This window comes from Liolophura sinensis, chromosome 6, assembly GCF_032854445.1.
Source record: "Liolophura sinensis isolate JHLJ2023 chromosome 6, CUHK_Ljap_v2, whole genome shotgun sequence".
Taxonomy (NCBI): domain Eukaryota; kingdom Metazoa; phylum Mollusca; class Polyplacophora; order Chitonida; family Chitonidae; genus Liolophura; species Liolophura sinensis.
Window position 1 is genome coordinate 16,789,323 of NC_088300.1, and position 25,853 is coordinate 16,815,175.

Genomic DNA, 25,853 nt, shown 5'->3' on the forward strand with positions numbered 1-25,853 from the left:
TTGAATTAACACAAGGCCTTGTTTTTATTTTATTTTTTCTGTAACACAAACATGTGTACTTCACATTTATTTAACACATACCTGTGTTGGGGTAATACAGTTCTGTGTTGAATGAAAGTTGTTGTGTTAGATTTCAATACAAGTGTTTTGTGTGCGTATTTAATTGTCATTGTATACGCATACTTCATGTCGGCCGAACTATAGTTGAAAAGCTATATAAGAAGTTTCTTTAAATTTAGCTTATCTTAGAAATCTATTCACTTCAAAAAGTCCTGTAGCCTATATATGTAAGCCTGCGAATATATCGCAAACCGTGGAATAACTAAAGATAGACTTAATGCATGCGAATACTGTGGCACCATATATGTGCAGTAGACCTATACGTGTACATATGTGATCTTCTAGCTGCTGCAAAATGCTAGGGCTAAATGCACAATCTAATTTTATGTATTTGTTAGGAAGTAAATTTGTATGCAAACATGAGAAACAGACTTTTTTCTTACGTAAAACCTTCATTTTGTATTTATTTTCATTTCGTCTATATGAGCAACATTTTTCAACGCCTAGGAAAACTACTTAATCTATAACCGTCCCATTTTGCCTCACAGTATATACGGGCCTAATGGACTAATCTGTCTATACAGATTTCCCACATGCAAAGCTGCAACATTGGGAAAATGGTGCAAAATACAAAGCGAAGATGTTTCAAAATTTCAACTGCAGTTTTATTTCCGATAACATATAGGCCTAGTATCGAATTTCCCAGTGCTCAGCTGAAAATGTATTTAATTACATCGTAGGTGCATACAAGTTACAAATGAACATGGCCCACGACAAATGTCCTCCTCATGTTCTCATTGATATAGGCTGGATGTGCCCATACACATGTATACTGAATCGTGCCCTCAAAGCATGTATTCCATGACTCTCGACAGTAAACGCATTCAGCACAATCTGCTTGCACTCTCTGCGCTGCTGTCTTTTATATTCATTCTAGACTCATATCTTGATTTGATAACTAATCTCCAAGACACATAACTTTGTTAGGGATATACTGATCAAACAAGCCCTCCTACAGACCTAGCATCACGACGGACATTTGACTTCTGTGTTAATAGTCTGGTAGTGAGTTTACGGGGGAGATGACATATCAATCAGGGATAAAATAGTAGACTGGAGATACAGGTATAGAGTCATTTAATAAGTTCTTAATCCAAAAAAAAAAAATAACGTGTTAAATTTAACAGAAAGTCTGTTATGTGAATAATGGTAGAATGTGTTCTGTTATTGCATTATATTATCCAGTTAAACACGGCCTATAACACACATTTTATTAAATCAACCTAACTATTCCATTAGATAAACACAATATTACGTTTACTATGACACAATATTGTGTTGTAATAACAGAATACATTATAGCATCACTCAGACAACAAACTTTCTGTTAAAATTAACAGATTAATTGTCTGAGTGTATACTGCATGTTAAAGAATCCCCCATATAGGTGTTGTTGAGCTCCATGGCTGATATGATGACATCCAAAGTCGTCGAGGAATTTGGCGTTTGCACTTGTGTTTTAGGAGATAATACTTCTCGTTCTGTTGCGTTTTCGCTTTGTTTCACACAAGGATGATTTGCTTCAGTGTTTATTTTCTTGTGCCGGCCTAAGCCTGGCAAAATAGTTTTAGAATCTAAAGTGGGATCGAAACATGATGTAGTGGACATGATTTAACCGTTAAGATATGCAAAAGACAAGAGATAACGTCATCATTACAAAGTATGCGTATCATTTCTATACATACTATCTTTTTATAATGGGAATAAATATATTTATGACTGTAATACAGAACTGTAAAATTTCTAGGACTGAGATCACATTATGAGTAGTGCCTGTTTGCTTTGGTTGGATGATTGTCAGCATGTGGATAATTGCAACCCTGTTTCTGAATAAAGACATCTAAGACCTTCATAAAGATTATGTTGAATATGGAGTTTGAATAGTTACGAACAAACAAATAATATTCTTAATTAGAGACATTATTTCCTTTAATCAGCATGCATGCTCATTTGATACAAAAAGCTACAGTATGGAGAGTACATCCATGCAGAACAACATCAACAGTGTCATCGTTGGCAAATGTTCGTTCGTAACCGGTGAAATACCGATCACTCTACACCACCTATGCACTGTTCATGTAGCTAAATACTGCGCCATCAAATGCGGTGTCATCAAATGCTGCGTCATCAAATGCTGCGTCATCGTGCAAAGGGACCAAATCTCGGGGATTCATAGTCCACAATCCTGGTTTATTCAGACAGCCTATATAGGCCTACAATACCAAGACTATATCATGGAGAGTAAAAACTAGAGCAGCGACGACAATGTGATAGGGCTAAATGTTCACAAATAGCAGGAGAAATACAAGATCTTGTCAATAACTCCTCCTTTCCAATAGAACGAAACCCACGCGCAGTCTTTCTGTGTTAAAGTTGTGCATACGTCATCCTTTGTTGTACTATGTGACGTCATCATGTGTGGTTAAGATTTGTTCCGATTTCAACAACGCTGTTTATGACGTCACAACAGCGCAAAGCGTCAGGGTTAACTTTGGGAGGAGAAATCATAGCGTCCATGTAATTTATAAGCTTTTGGGGGGGTAGCCATGAATTCCTTTAGGGTTAGGATTTTATTTTCGGAATCACTGTCATACAACTTCTATATGTATGGGTAAGAAGCTTCTAGGGGAAATATTAAGTCTGTAGGCCTATAAAATGCTTTTCATCGTTCAAATCTGCTAGCATGATTGGTGCTAAGGCCATCCTGTTCATCGCTGTGTCTATGGTGAACTTTTGTAAGATTGACCAGCCAACACCTGACGTGATTCAGTTTTCACAAGGTGATTATGGAGAAGGCAGGTAAGACAGAGTGTATTCTGTGCTATTCCCAAATCCAAAATCAACCTGCACACACGTATAACGTTTGTGTTTTTTTTCCCTATAATTTGAAGGGCTCGGCATACCGGTGGATAAAACATGCCGGTATTATATAGGTCATCATGTAGGTCTTACAGATATACCTAAGAGAGGCATATGTCTTATCCACAGATAAACAAAATAATATGTTCATTTTTAACTTAAGAAAATACCTGCTTCTTCGACTGTTTTAGACTGGATACTTTATTGGGCATTATGCTTACTGAAGGTTTCCTCGCCAGACATCTTTCGCATTCTTGAGGTCAAAAGAAGCACAGAAATTAACGAACTTCACCAAGGAACAGCGTGAGATAGGCCTGTATTTATAAAGCAGTTTTATAACTGCAACATCAACAAACCCTGATTTTTTCTTTGTCAAAAATCATCATTGCTGAGATGTTTGATAAGTGAATCAAGTTTGGTTTGGGGCGTTGATACATGTATTTAAAACGTTAATATATACCGGTACATATGTAAAATGGATATATACGAGGCGGTAACACTAAGGGACAACATTTTAAGTGTTTATTTGAATTTGTATTAATCGTTTAATAAAATTATAGCAGTTGTAAGGCTAATAGTTCAAGAGTATTATTGTAACGGTGGGATAGTGTTCGATTTGAACCATATAGGCCCCTGTGCAGTCGGGGGTATCGGGTAATTGTCGATCATAGAAATGAGAAACGGCCTGTGGGAAAAGTCTAGGGTGAGCAGGAAGGAGAAACCCGCAAACGGATGTTTGTAAGCATGTGTATTGTATTTATAACACAGTCATACATTGTTGGCATAGACCTATTGTGTACACACTCATGAATGGGTCTGCTGTTTTAATTCATGAAATGTCAACAGCCTCCAGTGGACCTATTTCCCTGGGATAGAAGACAGCACATTTGTCGCCTTGAGTGATGAATATCCTGAACGGATACCCTCAGCAAGATGAAGTAAGTTAGGCCTACCCATGCTTGCATACACCACATGTCTCATTACACAGGGCTATGAGCTACAGATTCGCTTTTATGTTTATAAATGGGGTCTCCGTGGCCCAGGGTGTTAGCACACATGTGACGGGACAAAACATTTTGTCCAGTCGGAATAATCTACGTTTCGTCCCTGTCTGTGGATCATTTACTCCAGAAGTGATGTGAAAAGGTCTGAAAGTTCCATATTACCCGTGCATAGGTGCAACCTTGTTTTACAGTGTTTGTAGACGTGCATGCCTTAATTTCCTTGAAATGTTCATACAAAAGTTTGACCAGGACAGGTGTCACACTACAACGGCCAGCAATTCTTTGGTGGGCAATTATAATTTCGATGGACAAAAATTGGCTCGCTGAAGTCTGTATAGCGTTTTATATCCTTTCCAGTACCGTGGTGTCGGTCCTTCGAGTAAAGGCGCCGGGGAGACGCTACATCTGCCAGGGGGAGACAATTGGACGATTCCAAAGTCCGAGTTGAAACTTAAGAGAGGGACTTCCACGTCTTTATCCCCCAGGCGGAGGTCCAAGAGAACATCGAAAGCTCCTAAACCGTGTCAGCCACATGAGGAGCCGCGGTCTCCCTACAAAACCGTGGCAGCATTTCCGCTCCGATCCGCAGTATGGATGTAAGTACATGCTAAATGGTCCAGAATCATAGGAGATGTACCAACTATCGCAAAATGGTGACCCCTTTCTTGTCTACATTAACTCGGGCCTATAAAATAATATCGTCTGTTCACCCCTTGCTTTGCGATGACATTTTGCTGCCAAACAGGTAATAACTTACTCACGAATTGCGAGAGAACAATGGTGAATTCAGTTTTGATCCGATCTCCATTGCGCAGGGAAGGCTTTCCTGTTTGCCACATCTTTTAGTTTCATAGATACCATTACTTGATGTCTTCATTTTAAACGATATTTTACATTACATTGTCAACGGTGTTTTAAGGTCATCCAATTCGGCTTCCAGAAAGAACAACCTGGCGTCTTCCATATTGCTTGGATGCCTGCAAACTGTAATCTAGTCACTAGAGAAAAACATTTCTGATGGTGCTTGATATGAAGTACAATGTACAACGAATTGTCGGTTCAAACATTTTGCTAAAGGAAAATGTCACACCATACAGGACGTATCGGTCTGTAATATGAGCGTTTACCTCACACGATGACGACACCATATAGCTCATTTGCTTACAGCATTCGTTCGCCTATAAACGAGAATAGTTTTAAGCGCTTAATATTGACGAAATTAATACTCTGGTGAAGTAAACTTTGCCCTATTGGGAAATTTGATTTTCGACTAAATGGGAGAGAAACCAAATGGCGATGGACATATATAAACTTATTCATTAGTGTATTCCGCGTGAGGTCTATCTGACGGAAATTGGGCTATATACTCTCCACTGTACACTTACAGTATAGATTATATGACAAAGTAATTTGTAACTTTATCTATATATAACATCCATATTTCACGTGATTCTGTTTCATGGATTTTGTACTGTGTTGCGCGCAGGGTTATGCTGGTAGAAAATCTCGCCGGTTTGTTGCTCACTTGGCACGCAGAGCGCCGCCATTGCCACGTCGAAACAGGGAATAAAGCGGGAAAGAAGAAACGACGAGTGGCCATGTTAGAGGGACAAGTGGTGGAGTCACCCCCTAGAGCGAAACTGAGAGACGATTCTTGTGTGATTGTCAATCTGTCCCCATCCAATTCCAACGTGAATATGATTGATGAAGATGATTTAGATGACGAAAGTTTCCATATGCTGTAGATACAGGAGTAGACGCTATATTATCGGTATATTATACTGTAAAAGTAGTTCATCAGGACCTGATTAAAATCATGTCGTTAAGTGTGAACACTGTAATGATATACCATACTGATGAATAAGTCTAAGCTAAGATCATGTCAACTGAAGTCAGTACACTGAAATAATGATTGGTGGCTGCACGCTTATATATATATATATATATATGAAATATTGTCGTATGCTACTTTATCTTTTTTTTTAGTATGAAAAAGTTGAATAAACATATACCTTCTACATTTGTACTGATTGTCTTGGGTTTCTATTCACTCAAACGATTACTCGTTAAACTGGATTGAATGTATAGGCTTATATTCACCTAATGCCTAATTGGATTTTAAAACGTCAACTAACGGACACATGTACGCACACATAAACAGAGAACAATGAGTTCCATGTTTCTTCTGTAAACGGTTTTCAAGATATGAGAAACTTATGGAAAACGTGACCCACGGACCGAAACAGATGCACAGATGGAACCACATCAATATGGTAGATCACAATGTGCACCAACTACAAGCGTCTCACGTAACCAAGGTAACATTGATTTGAGTTTTGTACAGGACGAAAAGACTGTTTTATGACAAGCAGCTCATAAAATATGACGCCACCTCTAGAAAATAGAACGGGTAGCCTATTATTTAGTGATCGCGTTTTTTTTTCTTGTGGTCGGGTATTCTGTAATTTTCTCCTGTCTTTGAAAACTAATCAGAGAAGAATCACGAAACTCAGGGTTACCTTTGTAATGTGAGACGCTTGTGGTTTGTGCACATTTTGGGCCGGTCATAATGATGTGTCTTCATCACACTTTTAGCCCAAGTTGGCCGTTTCCTGTATGTGAAAATAAAGTTGAACCAAACTTATATATTTTAATTCAACCAGATCACTATCTTAGAGAGTTCTTGTCCATTAATTTCCAATACCTACATGAAATTTCCATCTTGTTTTACATCACTTGTTTCATACGTTTGTGTTTGGGGCAGCACTCATCCATATTTCATACATGGGAAGTTTCCATACAGACATAGTTCTATCCATTATTTACTCTTCTTTTCATCTGCGAGAGGCTGGAAAACCAAAACATTTTACTGATTATAAAATAGAACAAAAAGATACAGTTTCCAATATTATTTGGCATCAAAAGTTAAGTATTGTCAAGTTCATATACATATACTAGTATTAAATCCGACAGCCAAGGCTATTAAAGGTGCATCCATAGCTTCTTTGATTACAGTTATTCATAATTAATATCAAAATTTCACGTTGCCCAGGATATTTACATTTTGTTGATTCTTTCATTTAAAAGAATATAGACAGTAAAACCGGTGCAGCGGCAACAGTATGATAGTTGGCAAATGCACAGTCACAATAGGTGAAATACGGCCTCTTGTTATTCTAACTGTTCATGTAAATGCTTAAATATTGGCAAATTACATGCCCTCTAGCACCCGGGATTAAGATGGACGGATTTATCTTTATCCCAGCTAGCACCATGGCTGCAGCAGAATTGGGTGATGTTAATTGTTTAGTGCAATATATTAAACGCCACAGGTCTAGAGTTGCCCAAAATGCTGTGTTGACATCACATTTATTATACAAACACATGAAAACAATGCAAAGACCAACAGTATACATACAGCATCTCTTGAAACTCTATGTAGCTGGAGTAGCACTTTGAAAAACGAAGTGGATGGTTAGCTCACAATACACTTCTGGGACCGAGGTTTAGGCTCTGCGTACATTTATCGCCTGAAATACACGAAAAAAACTGTTTGTATTTTAAACATGTTCTTCTTAGCGTAATTTAAGGCGTTGTTGTTAGCCATACGTAAGGAGGAAATGTCGACATACCAGAACTCCACCGAACACGCCAGACAGTGCAGAGTTACTCCCCTTAAGGGGCAATCGTTTGTGTTCGAGGTAGCTTTCGACAACAAGGAAACAAATTCTGTCAGACCTTTGCTGCTGGAAAACTGATTGTTTTAGTCAAGGAGCAATCATGGAATCTATAGACTCGAGTTGGGGACTTAACAATGCCGATTTACTTCAACAGGCAAGTGTTCCATGTTTTTATACTCCAGTTAGCTTTTGATATATTATAGTATACTAAATTGGTTTTTAGCACATACGTAGAACGCTCAGCCCTAACATAACTTAACTTGCATTGCGAAATTCTGTGAGAAGATTACCCCATCTTGTAGATGCACCCTGTCCTGATGAATGAGACGTTGTATGTATCGTCAGCATACAACGTCTAATTCATTAGGCTAGTGCACCCAGGTAAGTGTGCTGTTTTAAAGTTCTAAGATAGCTTGTCCGACCTACCTGTTCTAGCCCCACCTGTATCTGAGGCCAAGTGTCCAAGGCTCTACCTGTACCCGACCAAGTTATCTTTTTCTTTGTTGTCACTGGTTATGTAATACATTTCAGCCAGTAAACACTCTCAAACCCATTCCAGATTATAGTTGTTTCTCTCAGAGAACATTGCTAGTGTCATTCAGAATAGAATTATATTGTGTAACGTGCTGCAACAACAACGCCGATCTGATTTGATCTTTTTTTTGCGATTTAATCAGAAACCACTCCTAGGGTATAACATACAGGACCAGTCAGAGTAAGAAAAATAATTGTCTATACCCTTAGCCACTTTCTCAGAATGTTGCTTGCTTCAAAACAGGCTGTTTTTTTTGTAGTTAGATCAGACATAGGCCTACTCATGATAGAGATACTTGTGATCTGTGAGAATCAAAACACTTTTTTTGTGTTGTCAGCAACCTTCAGATAGTCGTGGGTTTCCCCCTGGCTGTGCTCGATTTCCTCCCACTATAATGCTGACTGCCGTCGTATGATTGAAATATTCTTGAGTACAGCGTTAAATACCAAATAAATAAATAAATTACACACTCAAGTTTAACCTTTTGACACACATGAGCAAAGTGTTTAGGATCAGCCTCACCAGTAATGACCTTGCACCTACCTATAATCAACATTGATCACTGTAAAGATTTCTTAATGTACAATAGTTCAAACGCTTGACCCGATTTACATACAGGGTCAAGCACACACCGCTGCCTCTGTGGTAGCTCTTGGAATGGCTGTTGTTGGCAGATTTCTTTCTTTAATTTCCTTCAGTCCAAAAGGGTAGATTGTTTGAAATATGAGTGTTTGCATTACATTGCTGTAGTGGACATTGAGATACAGAAAATATCTCATTTTTGAAAGTATTCCCTACCTTGAGAAGGAAAACCTGCCTCAATTACTTTCTGTGGGCTTGTCATGCTTTTAAAGCCAGTCATGCTCACATAGGCCTACATATCCATCACATGTCAAACTTAGAAGATATTCCCTCCCTGCGAAAACCAGTCTCCTGGCACATGTGTTATAATAGAACAGTAATGCTTCTGACAGGAGAAATATCAAGCGATTGCACTCTCCCTATTAAATTGTTTATGCTATTGAATTTAGCACCTTTAGAGATAGAGAATATCTTAACCAATGAAACGGGGGCAGACTGAGCAATGGAGGTAACCAGTACTGAACCCTATGTTGTAAGAACAGGGGAGGTACATGTAGCAAAGGTTCAGGTACTGTGCACAAAACTTGCTTACTGTTAGTAGTGTCAGTAGTTATCTCCCCTGTATGTGCTGTGAGGAGTATGTGCTGAAATGTGGCAGTTGGTCTAATTTTTTTTTTTTTTTTTGATTGGTGTTTTACGCCGTACTCAAGAATATTTCACTTATATGACGGCGGCCAGCATTATGGTGGGAGGAAACCGAGCAGAGCCCGGGTGAAACCCACGACCATCCGCAGGTTGCTGACAGACCTTCCCACCTACGGCCGGAGAGGAAGCCAGCATGAGCTGGACTTGAACTCACAGCGACCGCATTGATGAGAGACTCCTGGGTCATTACGCTGTGCTAGCGCGCTAACCGACTGAGCCACGGAGGCCCCCAGTTGGTCTAATTTCCACCAGTTTTATGTAAATGTAATCACAGTCCTACAGAGCTAGACTAGGCGTAAGGAAACCAAGCGCCTGGAGTAAACCACTGACCTTCACTACCAACCTGACTAAACTCCTGACTGGAAACCACAGCTGAAACAGCAGGAGCTGAATTCTAACACAGCATTGCTGAAGGGCAAGGCAGCGTGTTCATCATCTGAGCCAAGATAGAGCTTGTCTATGTATGTTGAAGCTCAATTAAATTAAAAGTCCATCGGTTTAACCAACTGACTTTGGAAGGAAGAGAGCAAGGCACTTACAATTGAGGAAGCTTCTAGCTCTCTTTTTCTTTCCAGAAGGAGTTAGTTTGATTAGCAGATGAGGGAAAACATCATCATAATCAAAAAGCAGGTATTCAGATTAGCCGACTAATGTTTTATTTTCTTCTTTGTTGTTGTTGTTTCTCTTCATTATCAGACATGCACATGCTGATTACAGGATAGAATTCTAACTGTTCCATTCTTCTTCAGATAGCTACATTAGGCTGGTTACAAGGAAGTGACGAGTCAAAAAAGCTCATGGAGAACTTGACTCAGTTACGAGTGGGTTATGAGCTATGGCAGAGAGTCAGTGGTCAGCGAGAACTGGACGCATTACGGGTTGGTGCCATTACTAGTCAATATCATTTTTAGTCATGTGTGCAAACTGTTGTCTCAAAATTATTCTGAAGGCATTCTTTGTTGACTGTTAAAATTATACTTTTTCTGAAGCCATGAAATTGGCCAGTCTTACTAATGTAGTTTTGTGTGCAAAATCAAATGAAAAATTGCAAAAAGATAAAAAATAAATGTAAAAATAACTTGAGAAAAGATTGAGGAATTAAGGTATGTGTAAGTTGTATCTTGTTTACAGACATACATACTACTGTCCACTGAAGTAAAACTAATATTTTGCAGAAATCTGAATACTGCAGCTGGCCATATTCTAATGCCACCTAGCTCCATTATTTCAAGGAACAATATTTCAGTGTATACTTTCCAGTACTGTACAACTGCTGTGAGTAAATCATGATTATGAGATAGGTTGTTTGTATTTGCCAGAACCAGACAATATTGTCCATCTGCAAGTATGTCAAGGATCATCCAAAAGCCACTAAGGATGTATTAGCCAAGGAAGTTGCTCGACAGATCCAGCATTTCGCCGAAGAAGTAGAAAAGTTGTAGTTGTGCTAACTTGTGCACAAGGAAAGTAGCTTGACTGTTTCAGAATATGTGTGGACCAATAGCAGCTGTTGTGTTGCAGATTTCCCAAGGTGAAGTGTGGTATTGAGGATGTATTGTCTTGGCATTACTTTGATGGCGATTTCCTTGTTGTACCTTTCTCATTTTGCATTAAATGGTGACTGAAATGTTTTTAAATTTGTATGGAATATAAGTGGATTTAGACCACTAAATTGTATACTACGATAGGGATGTGTGTACAGTGTACATGTATATATAATCTCCAAGGCACACACAGACTTGAAGCAGTTTATCTGTTGTGGAATTTGCGACAAGGGTTCAGGCATTTATTCTCTTCATTTGTGATCAGTGACTTTTGTCAGAGAGCTGATTAGGCATTGTTAAAAGGTAAATGCCATTGTAGCCAGTTTTAATGGCATAGTGACTTCATGATGTCGGATTAAGATGCGAAATAAATATGCTGTGCATGTTTAAAGTCTTATCATTTTTTAATAATAAACTTATTTGTGTTTTCATTTTAGACCTGCTGTAAATTGTTAAAGTGAAATAACGTCATGTGTTGACTCAGATCTTTATGTGTTATATGGAGTTCTTTGCCTTGTATAGATGTTGTGAATAAAAGATTTTGCTATAACACATGTTCCTTCCACGTCCAACTTGTTATGTTAAGCAGACATAACACACAATCTTAAAATTCACTTAACCAGTTGGTGGAACATACAGCTTGGCTAAGACTGATCACAATAAGTTCTTTAAATCGCAAAGGTCGGATACATTACATCCAAGCAGTTTTGAAGAATAAAAGAACCAAAGGTGAACTAGGTCAATACAAGGGTAAACGTTTTTACAGCTGGATTGTAAATATAGCCTCTTGGTGCTGGTTGACCATTTAGCAGATGGCATTGTGTGGTTGTTTGCTAATATTCTTGAGTATGGCATAAAACCCCAATCAAATAAATAAAGTACTACCCACAACAAATTCTGTACTAGATGGAAAACACTAAGAGTTTGAATCCAAGGGAAGTTAGCTGCTTTCCGATACTGGCATTTGCTCTAATTTTAAACCTGTCGGTCAGAACACAAACAACACATCAACATCAATTATTGAGTGTGCCATGGTTTACATGGTGGAATTCAGTTATTGTTTTATAATGCCACATAAACTTCATACATGCATATTTGTCAAATTCTCACAACTTATCACAAATGCTTGTAAAAACATTTTACCTGTTGTGTTTTAACCACACACAGTTAATAAACTGTCCACTTTTACAGTTTTAATCAAAATAATCAAGCTCAGTTCAGTCTTTTTGGCATCCCTTGCTACACATAATTTATCAAATGCTATGATACTTGTCTGGCCTGCTCTAACACTGCTAACTGAATTATTGTTTGTGTTGAAACTGGATATTGTCTTGACATTGGTTCATGAAGTCGTGTATATGATAGTTTACTGCAAACATCAAATCAACTAGATATATGCAATCAACCATTAAAACCTCCTGAAACGAGGGATACAATCACACCACCTGAACAGTCTACATGTACGCACGTAAAGTTGGCAACATCTGAACAAATGAGGAACATGTCAGTATTAAAGTCTGTCACTCATAACAAAGAGGAACAGTTAACATTCTCTTCACCTCAGGCCAATAAGTGGCCATTATCATGCTGCCCATGTGGATTTTCAGACTATGAGCCTTCACAGTCCTGTTGTCTCCCCTACTTCTCCACGGGTAACCCTCGCCTGCTGGGCTAAATAAGCCAACAGAGTATGTTCAGTCATCAATTATTACAGCTGACAACTTCACCAAACTTTGGCTATTGGACAGACGTTCTAACCGTCAGAGGTCACCTGATATTGGCTGCCATATACGGGCATGGTGTGGAAGCCAAAGCTGAACTAGGTAACCTGTGTGAAGCTCCCTCTATACACTCAAACCCATACAGAATTATCATTAAGCCAGAAGACTGGCTGACCGGTACCTTCCTCACACCGTGTCTAGGTGGTCAGGGTCTGTAAAGCGGACTGTCAGGATGTAGAAGAGGGCAGGGAAGGGCACGAGCATGATGAACAGGGAGTGAAAGCCTGGGTCTCGCAACTCTGTCACGGCCACAATTCCAAATGCGTGAAGCATCCAGTGCCCCAGCAGGATGGTCAGATTACGGGGACTTTTCACAATGTCATGGAGGATATCCTTGATATTCTGAAAAATATCCCAAAACAATGCACTTAAAGGGAAAGAAAACGTAGCAACCACAAAATTGTAATAGCTGCAACATGTTAAAAGATATGTCAACAATGGAAGAAGAACAATCAACTTTCAGAGCTGCTTTGCCATAGCTAAAAGTGAAGTAAACACCATCGGAAATACCACTGTAAACTGTATCTGAAAATACCTTTACCTTTTTTTCATTTATTTTTTTTTTCACTGAATGGAATGCAATGGATTGTGTTGACTGTGACTTTAAGGACTTTATGGACCAAATTAATAATCTTTAGATACAATTTTCAAGGGCTTTCTCTTAATGCTCTCTTCATTTTAAAATTGGAATGATTTTTCCTTTAATACTAGTAAATATCACCATCCCACCAACGGATTTGTGCTTGCCATTGAATATACAGGTGTTTGTGCAAATAACATTCTGTTTTATGAAGATGTAGAAGCTCATTCTTAGTCTAGTGACTCGCAGATAATAATAAAACAATACATATATATACACACACACACACATATATATATGTATATAGGTACAGGAGGCCTCCGTGGCTCAGTTGGTTAGCACAGCTTAATGACCCAGGAGTCTCTCACCAATGCGGTCGCCGCTGTGAGTTCAAGTCCAGCTCGTGCTGGCTTCCGGCCATAACTGGGAAGGTCTGTCAGCAACCTGCGAATGGTCGTGGGTTTCCCGCGCTCTGCCTGGTTTCCTCCCACCATAATGCTGTCCACCGTTGTATAAGTGAAATATTCTTGAGTACGGCGTAAAACACCAATCAAATAAATAAGTAAAATATAGGTACAAGCAGATTAGTAGAGTCTCATTTCATCTCACATCTAACTCACCTGCTCTTTGAAGTAAGCCAGGTGTATAGCACAGGTGATAGTGGATACGACTAGAACTATGTAGGGAAAAGCATAATCTGCAAAACAGGTAGATATCTCCAATAAAGGCAAACACACAAATATGACCTACAAGTACATCAATACAAATTTGAACTAAGGTAATCTGCTTGCAGTTTAATCAAGTACTGTACACTTCACTTCAGATCTCACTGTAACATTACTTACTTCTACTAATATCACGGTCTGTATCACAATTTTTTACCCCCACCGCGATAATGAACATGTCATTAACATTGATCAGAATCATGCTGACATGATTGAAGTGTGGGTTCAATTCTAGTCTTGGACAGGAAATTTGTACATTCCCCTGCTCTCCTGGTACACAGTGGCCTTGATGACAATGAGCAGTTGATGACGTCTTTGTGGACGTTTGCACAGACAAATATCGTGTACACATCCGAAAGTTGGTCAGTAATTTGCCAAAGGTAGATGGTTTACCCAGGGCTGACACATTCAGCCGTTAAACTGCTAAGAAAAGAAAGTGTAAATAGAAATACCATTTTTATACCCTGGTATACACAGGCCAGGTGTTAGTCCGCCTAAACTCTCACATGAGGCACACACACTAACCACAACCATCCAGAGTCTTTTCCTCCAAAATGTCCTGAATTTCATTTGTGAATTTGATCAGTAATACTCGTGTATTTCTATTTCTCTGTTAATTACATTAACTCACACAACAGTCCTGCAAATACGGCTTGGATTACCACCAGAATAGGCAGGAAGTAGAGAGCAGCGTATATAGACTTGGTGCCACGCCCATCCATGAACATGTGTGAGATTACTGGCCGAACCAGCATCAGGAAGATCAAGCAAAACGCATAGTAGACCATCACTATAGTGTACCTGGAACATACAAAACAGAACGTACCTGCACAAAACTATCACAAAGCATGTTACATCAGCTATATTAAAGGAAAAGAATTTATAGAACATATATGCTTGAATATAATTTAACTACTGTAGCATCCAAAAAATAAAAATATATAAAATACATGCCTGTACTTCTTGCCCACAGCCATGAATACTTGTATCCTGATTTAGTGATGTTTTTCTCTCTACCTGTGTAAGGTTTGAAGAGTTCCATGAACTTTAATTTCAAGCTTTAGAAAAGCCTGAAAAATTTTGTAGCCAACAACAAAAATATATTAATGGGCAAACAAATGGCAGAAATGAAGACAGAAGGCTTAATCAGGTAAAGGTCGAATTTTACGCAATATGTAAATTTGATATCATGTATGCAGTGTAAAATCCAAACCAAGCTACTTTAGAGCCTGTGTTACAGACTTACAGGGGGTAGACAATCTCCTGGGTACAGTGAAGTGTAGTGGTGTAGTTTGGGGTGGGGTTGTACATCATCGTGTACCAGTCTGACAACTTATTCACAGAACACGACTCCACCGCAAGCGTTCCCATTGGTCGAGCCAGGAGCAGGGTGATGATAGCTGAAAGGACGCTCTCCGTCACAGCTGACACATGAAGGACCACCAATGCTCGGCTACATGAACAAATGGGAACAAACATGCATAGGGGATAGGATATGGGCAACAAGACTTAACTGTTATCCACACTGCCTCAGTTTAGACCACTAGCCTTCGACTGATGAGGCCACCCTAAATGACCTAAAATTGAGCCCACAAATGTGCACATTTAGCGGCACATAAATGTCACCAACTATTGGTGCTGAAACTTACAATTTTGTAGTAGAATATCATCCCATGTTCCAAATAAATCTTAAAACACCTTTCCAAACTCAATAGAATGAAATGGATGTCATGGATGAAATTTATAGTCATTTAGGGTAACTGTTTAATGCCAGCATGTGAAATGCTTAAAGTGCCACTCTGGTCAGAAAACAAATTGCGTCGAAACATTACAATGACATGAAAGAAATCCTACGGAGTAAGCCTAACACCATGTTTCACTAGAATTTTTTCAACAGGACATTTAACCCATATAACTCAAGATTCCTTGAAAAGCATAATTTTGGCTGTGTCCGTAAAATTTTCCTGATGTGACATAATAATATTCCCTGTATGACGTCGGATCAGGCAGATGTGACCTTGAGTAAAGCATTTATGCTGGGATGACGTCAAGAACGTTTGAAAGGGCAGCGTCATTTGTGGATATACATCAGTGATTGATGACGTCATGTGTTCGTGGGTGACGTCACACCAGGCAAAGTGGAAGGGACAGAAATGTTTTGTTTCCATATACTCTGATGAAACATCCAATATCGGTTTTAATTTGCTGCAATATTTTCACAATTTAGGAAAACAATTCAGACTAACCTAGTCTTTATCAATACACCTTGCTTTTAAGATACAGATGTTTTGACAGCAAAGTAGCTCTTTAAGACAGGAAAGGTTGCTCACGTGTGGATTTTATACCATGTGTAACTCATCAGTTTTGTCAGATACCAGGGGAGATGCTCTGCCTACTACCCTTCACTCATAAACCTGCTTGGCTTTGTATACTTATTTAGTTATTTGATTTTGTTTCATGCCATTATACTTAAGAACTTTTCCACTTCAAGCCAATCAATTAAATAAGTTATTAAAAAATTCCTATGAAGGACAAATTTATGTCTCATGCCAGATTGTTCACAAATTATTTCAGTCACTGGAACAAAGCCTTTGGCTACAAGTGAATGATTCTTTAAGGAGCCAAGTTTTTCTAGAGACATTGAAGATTGTGGTGTTCTAAAAAAACATCAGGACCCTTTTACCAACCTTTTGCGCTTATTGGTGAAGTCAATGAAGAACCAGTGAAGTAAGAGAGACAGTACTGCCATAAAGCCTAAGTACAGCCAGTCATAGAAGGAGGGACTGTCATGACAGGCTTCACAAAGGGAATGCTCGTTAGGCTTAGAGCCTCGTGGACAGGCCTACAAGGGTAAAGATCAGATGACATTTACATTATATTGTCAATGCTGATTAACATGATATATTCTCTGGCCATTTATACCTTGTAATTGATATATGCTATTAATGTATTTAAATATTTTGATCAATTACTTGATCTCATCATATTTGTCTATAAAACGAATATTAAAACAAAATAATAAATAAGACATCTTTAAATTCATATGTTTCTTAATTTCTTTCTGGACGATCATATCCTTTGTTTTTTCGCTCAAATATCTAACATGAACATAATGAGGAAAAACTTATATACTACCCCACAAACACTGTAAGATCCATTTTCATATGCTGTTCGTCCACAATATATGCCAGGACACTTTGTGGGCATCTTCACCGCATCTGTCACATCAAACAACATTCACATATACGTGTTACACAAATGAATGCAAAGTACTATATTTCACCAAAAGCTTAACTTTCTTCAAATGTTACATTTTGCCTGATTCTGACTGTTCCATCCACCCCAGTTGTCAAGTTGCTGGTGACGAAACAATCAAAGACATGTTGATAGTTAACTCCTCCATAGCTAGAATTGCTTAAACCTTTAAATTTTGCTTTGAACAGCTTTTTAAGTGCATCTGAAGATGTAGTTATTTATTTGTTTTCTTTAATGCTGCTTGACGCCACACTTTTTAAAAATAATATTTATAGGAATTAAGAGTACTAGACTGTTAAGATCCTGAGCCACTACTTTCACTAAGTAAATCTTTGCTGTCTTAAACATTCAATAAAAATTTTGCAAACTGCTGCTGTTGGCGTGTGTTGATCAATCATAAATTAACCTGGCGTTGTTGTTGTTTCTAACCAGGTCTGGCATGGCAAATATTGCCTTCGTATTATCTGTGATCAGTATTAATACAGTGTATATATATTTGCGCTAATAGTTCTTACCATCCTCTGTTGCTCCGATATTACAGGTTAAACACAGAAAAACAGCCAAACACGATAACAACCTGACTGTAGCAGCTCTGTCGACCGACATTTTTTATTTGAACATCGTTTCCGTGAAGTATCAGGGGAGGTAATTCTAAAGTCATACCCCCTGGTGCGATCGCTCCAGCAGCGCTCTGGTATATTCGAGCAAGGGACACTTCTCTGAGAAAGACAACTGATCCGAACTTAGAAATACGCCATCATGCGCTGAATTTCACCATTTGGCTCATTCTGCTAGCACAATGAAGAAATGTTTTCACAATACAAGGATGTCCACCCTCCAGTTTTCATATAAATCACACAGATAATGGCAAAGTGAACAACAAGTTTGAACTAGTAAGCAAATGTGTAAATTTGAAGCTTAGTTTAAGGTTTCAATGACCGAATGCTAAAATTGGCCTTTTCTTAATCGTGGAGCCACTCGTTTATCAGTCGCAACGTTTTAGGATTGCAATGAGGGGACTTTAAATGTTTTAATGAAGCCCTGATGCGATTGCTCCTCCAACGGTCAGTCAGCGGACAAGCTATAGGGACTGTTCTCTGGGAAAGACAACAGATCGGAATATCGAAATAATGTATCATGGGCTGAATTTCACCATTTCGTTTATTACATTAGAGTACTAGCAACACAATGAAAAAAAAAATGTTTACCTTTGAATGCAAGCTGGAAGTGAGTTACGAGAGCACCAAGCTTGTACAATCACTTTCAACGTCCAACTTGGGGATGACTATCATCACAGCGGTGTAATTGGAACAGTTGCTGACATCTCATTCTCTCTGTACCATACGTCGTACAACTCGACATAAGCTTTACTAAGCAATTAAGTACAACCGATTTTGATACATTACTTTTCCATCCATTAGTGAGTTGTACAGAAGCACCTCACTTGATGCTGGATAAATATGTTAGCAGGTTATAAAGGTTGAATGCTGGGTTTTGTATTTCTGTAATGGAAAGTACAAAACACACCAGCTTAGCTTTCAGATATAATGGTTAATGTGGAAGCTAAATTGGGAACATGACCAACCAATCTCAGAGCTGCATGGAGACGTTCAGTGTGGTAATGCGGCCCGTGATTAGAGTACAGCGTGGAATAGATTGATTAATCGTGGCTTAACACCTTTACATTTCAATACCTTTACATTTATATGATGGCTGAAATTTTTTATGGGTGGTGAAAGCCGGAGTGCGTCCAGGATAAAGCACCAATCAAGTTACTGATGAACTTGCCCGCAAATGTACACATTTTCAAACATAAGGTTACACAGACCACACGAGGGCCGTCGGTCGCTTGCTGTCATCCAAGCCCCCGGCCAGTAAGGGTAGAGGAATTCACAGATTACTTTTCCAAGGCCAGGATCGAATCGGCAGCTTGTGTGTCTCGGAGGAGGCACATTGCTTAATGGGTTACTTGCCGCTCCCAGTAGAGAGTGGAAGGGCGAATGATTTTTTTTCTGTTTTTTTTATTTGATCGATGTTTCGCGCCGTGCACGCGAATATTTCACTTACAAGACGATTGTCAGCATTATGGTGGGAGGAAATCGGGCAGAGCCTGGGGGAAACTCACGACGATTCGCAGTTTGAAAGGCCATTAATTGTGTATGTCTTATTAGATAAGGAAATGGACCAATTGGTGTTATATATCGGTGAATGCATACAGTTGATTTTGTATATATTGTCTTGAGCTTGCAAATCATTCACCGAGGGCTTCTAATTCAAATGTCTAAAAAATCTGCCAATAATTTACCGTGGTAAGCATTCAGGAACTAAAGTTTAAACTCGCTTTCCACATTATTTTGGTAATTTTATGTAACGACTCTGGTGTTTTCTCTAGGAAGACCGGTTTCACAGTCGACATATATAATGTGCTGCTTCACTGGAATGCCACATGGCAGATTTGACATGCATAACGTTATGCACCATGACGCCAATCACAGAACACTGACAACGAGTAGACCAAAGCTTGATCTGTGTTATTTATACCTAGATTAATATCGACATTGTCCATTCAAAATCTCAAACATCACACCTTACTCGGAATTACACCCGAGCCTGTGGTTTACGGGACAGACACTCAAATCAGTCGAGCACGTTTTTGTATCCAGGAAATTTGACAAGGGGAGTGTGGTTCAAAACCATACCGGTAGTTACAAATTCCTCAAACGGTTTCTAGAAATTGTCCAGCTTTTATGTCCTCGTATAATACAAGCTTGCAGTTTCACCGCATAACTGAATTTCACTGAATTTCATTGATCCATGCAGTGGAGTTTATCTGCCTGAATGTGATCACTGAGTCATAAAAGTTAAGACATCAGAAGCGCATGCGCCAAATCTAACAACGCATGCGGAAGCAATGTACAAAAATACAATACAATATTTCCGAGCCTAAATCTGTCGGAGGTTTTCGTGAAACGGAGCCTTTTTTGCCCGGGTCATTTTCACCAGGAAACCAGAGTGTCCGGAGTAAACCACCCACCTTTGGCAGGTCACCGGCAAACTTTCCTCACATATGCTGCAGATTTCACCCACAAGAACTAAACGAGTTGGATCCTAGAATTGGACGTTGTATGCTAACGATACAGCATCTAAATCATTAAACTAGAGGACGCGAGTACTCTCCAATGAAATTCAAGTAAGACGTCTTAAACAGCGCTTGGAAACCCCTGTATACCCACTAAATTCCTATACTTATTAATGTGATTGGATAAGCTTCCCATGGCCACCTGACCGCACCTGACCTTCAAGATTTTCTCTTTCTTCTGATATATGTGGCGCCATGATAACAAAAAAAAAACATTACCACAAACATACAGAATCAGAACTGCCTTAAATTCCATCCACTGCCACACACCATACAATTACAAAATCGGTCAGAGAACTAAATCCATTCTAACATCTAACCAGATAATGAACGGTAAGATATACGGTAGAATTACTGTCCACTGACTTTCATTGACTAACATTACGGATGTTACTGAATTTTGCATTGAACCAAACAACAGGCGCAGGCATTACTTGCATATTTGTGTTGAGGCCTAGAGGATAAAGTCTAATTAAGCAGTCTACATCAAGTGACCCTTCTGTATAAACATTGTACTCACAGGATTATATATGATAACGTATATTGTTATAGATGCCAGAAAGCGTTCTGCCAGTGGCTGACCTCCTTATTTCTCACACCGCAGACTTATACACAGTAAGAAGGTCAGGAAGACCAGCATCGACGTTTAGCTTGTACTCAGTTACGTATACACGGCCACATCTATTTCCCTCGATAAGTACATCGAGTTGTTTAATCGGGAAAAATGAAGTTGCAGACGTGTGAGATGCACACAGGCGGAGAACCTCTCCGGATTATAGAATCTGGTTATCCGGACATTCCGGGGGAAACTCTACTCGAAAAAAGATCCTTCGTGAGAAAGAACTTAGATCATTTAAGGAAACAATTGATGTGGGAACCTCGCGGCCATTTCGACATGTATGGGGCATTATTAGTGAAAGTGAGCCGTCCAGAGGCAGACCTTGCCGTGATCTTCATGCATAACGAAGGGTACAGTACAATGTGTGGTCATGCCTGCATCGCCCTCGCTAGGTACGCCGTGGACAAGGGGCTAGTGAAGTCCGTCACATCACCTGAGACCAAGGTGACCATCGAATGCCCATGTGGACTGGTCGAGTGTTTCACAGACCTCATCAGTGGACACACACGCTTTGTTAGCGTCCCCGCCTTTGTCTTCCAGACAGGTACGTGAACTTTATGCGCAAGACCTCTATTCATTTTCAAATTAATCGATGCAACGATACAACTAAGAGTAATTTATTGTTGTCTGAAAAAAATTGCAACGCAGTCCATTGGAATTTATGATTTTACTATTACACAAATGATTACAGAATATCGGGAAACAGTAATGCTACCAAACCGCGAAAATAGCGCAACATCAGATTTAGTTACTTATTACGGTGATTTATTCATTTGAATGAAGTATATATATATATATATATTCTAGAATATTTCACTTATATAACACCTGCTAGTTTATGGCTGGAGGAAAACCGGAGTGTCTGGTAAAACCACCAGGCTTTGGTGAGAAGTAGGACTAAATGACGAATTTGCCCACATGTTCATGAACTAGAGCTGGTGTATGTCATGCACAGTGGTGGAAGGCAAGTACTGGATGGATCCAACACATCCAATGTCCCAACCACCCTTTCTCGAGACACCGTTATTTTTCATTAAATTCCTGGTGAAAGCAGTTGTGACGTCATGACGTCACAAAGAGATTGAAGATTTGTAACCAATGTGTGGGACATCCGGTTGACCTATTTGCAACAATTCGGCGTATGATTAGTAAATTGCATGTTCTTGACAGTTCTGTTGATCTATTGGTCCGTTGCCACCGATCTTCATGTAATACCACTTAAACGACCCAATGAACCCCGAGGACCACTTAATGCTCCCAGGTCATCAAGAATACTAGAAACCCAATAATATAAAAAAAAATCCCCGTCCGAGACTGGGATTGAACCAACACCATACGCGTACTTGTCAGTGAAACATAACGTGTGAAGAAACGTTTCACTTGGCTATGTCAAATAATAGTGCGCCACGTTTGGCTATAAATACGGATATAGTAAACCTGAATACGTATATCTGCAGATGTAGCTATCCACGTGGATGGGTACGGAGAACTGAGAGTGGACATCAGTTACGGGGGAGCGTTCTACGCAATCTTGGCTGCAAAGACGGCCGGTCTTAACGTGAAAAAGAGTGGCATTCTGGAGTTGGTGAACTTAGCTGCTTCGATTACAGGTAGGTCGTTCTTCATTTTTCCCTGTTTAACTTTCAGGAATACAAATCTAGATTGCCAATTAATCTCAACGCTTGGGAAAATTCAGAAATAGCGTTGGAGGCCTCGCGCTGCAATTAGCACTAAAAGGGAAGGCTCGAAACGTTCCCCAGAAAATTTGTAACGACGAACATGACACAGAGTAATGAAACTTGGCCAACTGCTTAGTTATGGAGGTTCTCTTCGACAGAGTCGGTGAAAAAGCAGGTGAAGCTGTATCATCCGGAGAGTTCCGATTTGGCGTTTCTCTATGGAACCATTCTGACCGACGGGAAAGACGAGCACTCCGGGAAACCGACGGCTAACGTGTGTGTCTTTGCGAATAGACAGGTAAACGTAGACGTATTCAATGTACTGTATATGAGGCGAAGCGCAAGTGAGATACATATGTTGGATTTGGATACTGATTTCATTCCTTCTAGAACATTCCTTGCGTCGTTGCAACATCACTGAAAAGTGTTGTGGACCTCTTGTATGAATTCGTCTCATTTTCGTACGTTAGGCCCATATAATTTCTTTAAATAGTTCTTCGGTGGTTTCTGTTGAACGTTGTCCTGAAATAACCATGCTATTACTCTTCCACTGATGTACGCATGATGAAGTAATATGTTTGCGAAGTGTGTCAATAATTATAATTTTGGCTGGCGTACTGTGTTTTAGTTATACATTAAACGTAGCATCGCACACTGGACATTACTTACTTTACTATATGTCTCACACTGCAGGGTGATTTGAGAGTATGGTTGCACAAATTATTATAGGATAAATTGTCTGTAAATACCATGGCAACAATGGTGCCTCAAAGTGGAACGACACTCAACTGATTGTGTTCTACTCATCAATTAAAACTTGTTGGTGCTTATCAGGTGGACAGGTCTCCCTGTGGCTCGGGAGTCACAGCACGGGTCGCTCTCCAGTTCTACAAGGGATTCTTAGGTATTGGCCAAACCCTTCTGTTTGAGAGCGCTAAAACAGGCGACATTTTCTCTGGAAAAGCTGTTGAAGAGACGAGGATTGGCGATTTCCAGGCAGTGAAGGTGGAGGTGGGAGGTAAAGGATGGTATACAGGGTCAGCCACATTTACACTTGAAGATGAGGACAAGTTGGGCAAGGGATTCTTGTTATAACCCGTGATTGTAATTTTCGGAATTCGAACCACTCTCTTACAGGGTTCGTACAGGTATATGAAAATGAAATTCAAGGAGTTTCTAGGAGTTTTTTTTGTCATTTTCAAGGTTAGTTAAAACACACCGTGGTGCAAATTATAGACTATAGTTTAAGTCTGAATTATAGATGTTTTAATTTGCATGCATGTATATTGAATAGTACGCTTGCTTTTGCAGGAAAAATATCTGCACTTCACCTCTGTAATGCGACACATTCTATGACCCGGCCTTGGCTCAGTCAAAAAAAAAAAATGAACGCCATATATCATTATGCAGTCAGTATTTTTTTTAGCAAGTCACTTTAGCCACTCATCAGATTTTGCAGTAAATACTATTTTTCTTTAGCCATACTTCCTTAGCGGCCATGACTCCTGCTGGTCTCCTTCTGTAATTCGTTTTTATCTGCCTTGGTGTAGCTGCTGGAATCAGTTTGGTCTCTTTCAGCTATATCTGGAGTTTATCAAACGTGACATTTAGAACAATTGCCCTCAAAATAATGGACCAATGCTTGGCAGCATGTTTTTGTTTTTTGAAAAAAAAAATCAATCCTTTTTTCAACCTATCTGTAGGATCCTACTGAAATATAATTCTCTCTATCAGAAAAAATTGTTTACGAAATTAATTTGTAAATTCAGTTTATTTAAATGCAACATTATGGTCAGTCCATTCGAGTAACACAGTCTGACAGGAGAAAACCAGACGGCGTACACATTTATGTAACGGCACATATTCTGAAATTTATTTCGGATCCCGCAAAAATGGTTTATTAAGCGGAAAAGTTTAAATTTTTCATGGGAGGTAACTTCATTTACAAGTGTAACTCTACCTTGATTTATTTCCCTTTATAATTTTTTTTTTCATTTGGCGATGAAAGGCATCCCCCAAAATGCCATGATTCTCATTCGTTACTTAACAAAAATGATTTCAAGCGTTATTTAATGTAAGTCAACTTGCAACAATGCTGAACCCGTGTAGATTTCAGTCAAGTCATCACCATACAACTGTATTGTTGTTGTTTCGCCGAGATGAGGCAGTTTGAAATGATCGTAAGTGAATTATTTTCATTAGAAAAATGACGAAAATCTGCTGAAAACCCCAGAAAACTCCCATGGTAGATTTTGTATAACGTTTGTATTTTTTCGTAAGTAAATAAATTTGTCGTCAAAAACTTTCGCATATTTTCAAATTTTTTCGCCATTTCAAAAAATTGTTCTAAGTTTGCGACAGTGAGTGCCAGCGGAAGCCCTGATTATGGGACCTGATTATGGGAGAATAGTCAGCGAGCTTCCGATATACAGACTCAGCGGTCAGCAGACAATATTTAAGTTCGGGAAACTGAGATTTTCAAGGAGTTTCCAGGAGTATTTGTCTTTTTAAAGGGCTTTCAAGTACTTGAAACTGAAATTGTATTTTTCAAGCACTTTCAAGGAGTTTCAAGGGCTGTGCCCACCCTGTCTTGATGTCAGTGCTCTGTATTCCATCACTTGACGGACTTTTGGATGTTTTAAGTTTATCTTTCGTACAAACATCGGTCATCTCATCTATTACGGATGCAAACAAGACAAAATAAAGACGTCAGAATTGTCTGACATTCAGAGCTTCATCACCAAAACATTGGCAAAGATGTGGATATTTTACTCTGTTTAAGACTTTTCCAGAGGACAATGAAAACAAATCTTTTGTGTACAGTGAGGTACTCTCTCCCATACAGTGACAATTCGGGTCTGAACTGAACTGACCATTCTTCTTCTGGTCCCTCTGCATTGTTTTAAAATATTATATGTTAAACATAATGACATTGTATCATTCTGAGAATAACAGCTATTAACATCAGTGCATTTTGAAAAATAAATTCTGCTAAAGTCATGGTGTGGAATTTGCAACTATTTAAGCATTTGCATGAATAGTTAGA

At 39.1% G+C, this 25,853-nt stretch overlaps 3 protein-coding genes across 3 annotated transcripts; 2 read left to right on the plus strand and 1 right to left on the minus strand.

Annotated features, from left to right (window-relative positions):
- Nucleotides 1–7,763: 7,763 nt before the first annotated feature.
- Nucleotides 7,764–10,943, plus strand: LOC135466951 (uncharacterized). Its single transcript, XM_064744705.1, has 3 exons — nucleotides 7,764–7,817; nucleotides 10,208–10,363; nucleotides 10,805–10,943. Exons 1-3 carry the CDS (start codon nucleotides 7,764–7,766, stop codon nucleotides 10,925–10,927), a joined length of 333 nt encoding a protein of 110 aa, XP_064600775.1. The 3' UTR covers nucleotides 10,928–10,943.
- Nucleotides 10,944–12,923: 1,980 nt separating this feature from the next.
- Nucleotides 12,924–17,973, minus strand: LOC135466581 (JNK1/MAPK8-associated membrane protein-like). The gene is made up of 7 exons (XM_064744137.1): nucleotides 17,886–17,973; nucleotides 17,251–17,333; nucleotides 16,803–16,957; nucleotides 15,362–15,568; nucleotides 14,747–14,916; nucleotides 14,011–14,087; nucleotides 12,924–13,152 (listed from the first exon to the last, which is right to left on the minus strand). Exons 2-7 carry the CDS (start codon nucleotides 17,320–17,322, stop codon nucleotides 12,937–12,939), a joined length of 897 nt encoding a protein of 298 aa, XP_064600207.1. The 5' UTR covers nucleotides 17,323–17,333; nucleotides 17,886–17,973; the 3' UTR covers nucleotides 12,924–12,936.
- Nucleotides 17,974–21,233: 3,260 nt separating this feature from the next.
- Nucleotides 21,234–23,902, plus strand: LOC135466580 (trans-L-3-hydroxyproline dehydratase-like). Its single transcript, XM_064744136.1, has 4 exons — nucleotides 21,234–21,672; nucleotides 22,586–22,738; nucleotides 22,966–23,105; nucleotides 23,642–23,902. The coding sequence occupies exons 1-4, from the start codon at nucleotides 21,234–21,236 to the stop codon at nucleotides 23,900–23,902; spliced, it is 993 nt and encodes a 330-aa protein (XP_064600206.1).
- Nucleotides 23,903–25,853: the final 1,951 nt, after the last annotated feature.